Source organism: Nicotiana tomentosiformis, chromosome 11 (genome assembly GCF_000390325.3).
Source record: "Nicotiana tomentosiformis chromosome 11, ASM39032v3, whole genome shotgun sequence".
In the NCBI taxonomy this organism is placed as follows: Eukaryota; Viridiplantae; Streptophyta; class Magnoliopsida; order Solanales; family Solanaceae; genus Nicotiana; species Nicotiana tomentosiformis.
In genome coordinates, this window is record NC_090822.1 from 23,287,135 (window position 1) to 23,290,684 (window position 3,550).

The following is a 3,550-nucleotide window of genomic DNA, read 5'->3' on the forward strand; positions in this document are numbered from 1 at the left end:
ATGTAAATAGATATCCTCCCAAACCCTAGGGTCTAGTATATCATCAGCTCAGCAGCTTTGTTGTTGTGATTGTGGCGAAAGAGTCAGACCAAACAGACACTTCAGCCTGCTGCACAGCTAAGGGTAATCCATTTTCTCATATTGTGTAACGTTTTTGTATTTTATTTTGCAATGTATTTCTCTTTTGAGCATTTAAAAAGAAATCATCTTTTATGTGAAAATTTCGAATCTTTTTTGTTATTCAGTTTAAGGAGCTTATAAACACTTTGATTCTTTGTATGCGTTACCTCTGGTTTTATTTTTGGGCTTTTTGATCAGGTTTTATCTTAGTTTCAATTTGTTATATTTCATTTAGTTTCTTATGTTTGCAATAATCAGATGTTGAGCATTTAAATGAATTGCTGTATTGGTGTTTTAGCTAGTGAAAATATCTGAGTTGTAGACTTGTTGAATGTGCTTGTGTAACAAGTTTCAGTTTTTTTTAAAAAGTTTAATGTAATGACATTTCTTTGATTTGCTTTAGAATTTAAGTTGTACCTCCATGTAATTTCTCTCTGTTTATTCTTCTTTTTCTATTTAGGTATTGTGTTAATATCTGCTTGTTGATTCGTTTATTGTGTTTTGCAATTTCTTGATTTTTTAAATGTTTACAATGTCTTGTTTATGGGTTTATCAGATATTTATTTTTGCATTTGAAAGACTCATTGTTTTTGTGGTTTTTGGCTATTTTAATCATAGCTTTATGTTAGATTCTATTTGTTTATGTTTTTTCCTGGCTAGGATTATCTTATGTGGTAGCGTGATTGTCGAGAGTATTTGCTAACTATCTCTGGAAATCTGAATATCCTCTTCTTTTAAGAGTGTTAGTGAACCGTGTGTTTATTAAATCATGTAATACTAGTTGTAGGAAGAGAAATTGAAAAACTTTTATTTTCCGACATTTGGCCTGAAAACTGATGTTAAATTCTTAGTGGGAAATCAAGAATTATCATATAAAATTACCTGAAATGAAAAGTGTAAAGAACTGTCTGATGAGGGTAGGTCAGCCTCATGGTTAGCATATCACAAGGAGAGGAAATGCTAAATGAAACACATTCAACTAATTTTTTTGAAGTATGTATTTTTTAGACAAGTTGAGTCTAACTAACTAGAAATTGTCATCTTAAACTTTTTTGCATCTGAGAGCAAGTAGGATTCTCTATCTTAATGTGATGCTAAACTTGTACTTGTATTTGACTTGTATTCTTACTCTCTTTCACATAACAGAGTCATGGGTGAGGGAGGTGTACCAGTCCCTGAGTCTGTACTGAAGAAGCAGAAAAGAAGTGAGGAGTGGGCCCTTGTAAAGAAGCAAGAGCTTGAAGCAGCCAAGAAAAAGAATACCGAGAACCGCAAACTGATCTACAACAGGGCTAAACAGTACGCTAAGGAGTATGAGGCGCAGGTAATTATGAGCTCAGTATATCAGTAAAAAGAAAGCTGATTTTCACTGTTACTGAGGTTTTCAAGAAATGTGTTTGTGTTTCCAGGAGAGGGAGTTGATCCAATTGAAGCGCGAGGCACGATTGAAGGGAGGATTCTATGTTGACCCAGAGGCAAAGTTGCTCTTCATCATTAGAATCCGTGGGTAAGTTGCTGGTTGGTTTAACCAATGAATTTGATGAATAAAGTCGGAGTCATTGACTGTCGTTTCCTATTTTAGGATTAATGCGATGGCTCCTCAGACAAAAAAGATTCTGCAGCTTCTTAGATTGCGACAGGTAATTTATTGATGGTTCCTCTTTATTTCTGTAAGAACTGATTCAAGTATTAGATGTCACTTACTGCAAAAGAATATGATCAATCTACTTTTTGTAATATGGGAATCTATTTTCCTTTATATGTTTTCCATGCTAGTTCGTAACTTTTAAGTGATTCTATCTGCTCAATTTTCCTTGGGATCACATCATTACAATGGTCACTTAAGTTTTCTTTTAGTCAGAAAGATATTTAGACTAGCATTTAACTTCCAATTTTGACTGTAATTATCAAGCCAACACAAACTTTGCATATTTTAGTTGATTCATTCACTACACTTTCTTTCTTTCTTATTTTGTTGGGATTCATTTTACACTTTTTTTCCTTGTCTTTTTGATTCATCCATTACACTTTCTTGTCATGTCATTTTGCATAATTTAATGCCATACACCCTTTGATTGTACACTGCCATTTTACTTGATACTTATTCACGATTTCTGCTAGTGCCTCTTGGTCACAAAGTTTAAGTTGTGCGAATGAACGTAACAATCTATCTTAGGCAATACCGAAAGATATGTTCTTGTTTTAGACTCGCCGATTACTGTTTCGTATGATCCTTTTCTAAATGTATCTTTCTTCTTCTTCATTGTTTATTACTTCCCCGACTCATTTCTGTTTGTCTTATGAGAGGACTCTTTGCTATGTTGCAGATCTTCAACGGTGTCTTCCTGAAAGTTAACAAGGCAACTGTGAACATGCTGCACAGGGTTGAGCCCTACGTTACTTACGGGTACCATTCTATTGAATTTCTCAAGCATTGTTTCTTTCCGGGGTTGATTTTCATTTAGGGAGTTCCCCTATAATTATTGGTTGCTGCATCTCTTTAATCTTCACAGTTATCCCAACCTGAAGAGCATTAGAGAATTGATCTACAAACGAGGTTATGGCAAGGTAGACAAGCAGAGAATTGCTTTGACAGACAATTCCGTGATTGAGCAGGTCAGTGCCAAATATATTTTTGAAGTTCATTCTTGGTTTACATAACAAAAAAGGCCTTTTTCAATATATGTGGTAACTCAAATATACAAAACATAATTGATTAATATCTCAAAATGCACCTATGTTGCAGGTGTTGGGCAAACATGGAATTATTTGCATCGAAGATGTTGTCCACGAGATCATAACTGTTGGACCACATTTCAAGGAGGCTAACAACTTCCTATGGCCGTTCCAGCTTAAGGCACCTCTTGGTGGACTCAAGAAGAAGAGAAACCACTATGTTGAAGGTGGCGACGCCGGAAACCGCGAGAATTACATCAATGAACTCATCAGGAGGATGAACTAAACAGCAGCCAGCAGTTTTGTTTTCTTTACAAGTTTGTTTTTGGTGTTTGAACTGTTTGTAATATGGAATTAGCCAGGTTTCAGGTTTTGTTCTCAAGGTTAAATTTAGTCTTTGGATCTATACTATGCCTGTTGCCTCTTGTTTTCGGCCTTTCTCCTATTTCTGGACATTTTTCGCAATGGTCAATTTCATAGTGGAAGTGCTTGTTCAGCTTTACATATTTGCTTTATCTTTGCATGTGTCATCTTTTGCCTAACATGAATAATATTTTTTGTGCCAATCTTTGTGGCCTACTGGTCAATAAAATGTGAAAATTAGTGTTTAAACTTTAGTTAGATATACAAATGTTAGGTATTTAAGATACTATTATTTTGAAATCCCTGATATCCCCAAAAGAATGTGCTAGTAAATTAAGAGGAAGAAATTGTCGTTCCCTTAATTGATGTGCCCCCCAAAAAGCAAAAGAAC

At 34.9% G+C, this 3,550-nt stretch overlaps 1 protein-coding gene across 1 annotated transcript; it reads left to right on the forward strand.

The window, feature by feature from the left end:
• LOC104096721 (large ribosomal subunit protein uL30y-like) lies at positions 1 to 3,298 on the forward strand. Its single transcript, XM_009603132.4, has 7 exons — positions 1 to 123; positions 1,267 to 1,444; positions 1,530 to 1,627; positions 1,703 to 1,760; positions 2,448 to 2,527; positions 2,634 to 2,736; positions 2,867 to 3,298. The coding sequence occupies exons 2-7, from the start codon at positions 1,271 to 1,273 to the stop codon at positions 3,080 to 3,082; spliced, it is 729 nt and encodes a 242-aa protein (XP_009601427.1). The 5' UTR covers positions 1 to 123; positions 1,267 to 1,270; the 3' UTR covers positions 3,083 to 3,298.
• Positions 3,299 to 3,550: the final 252 nt, after the last annotated feature.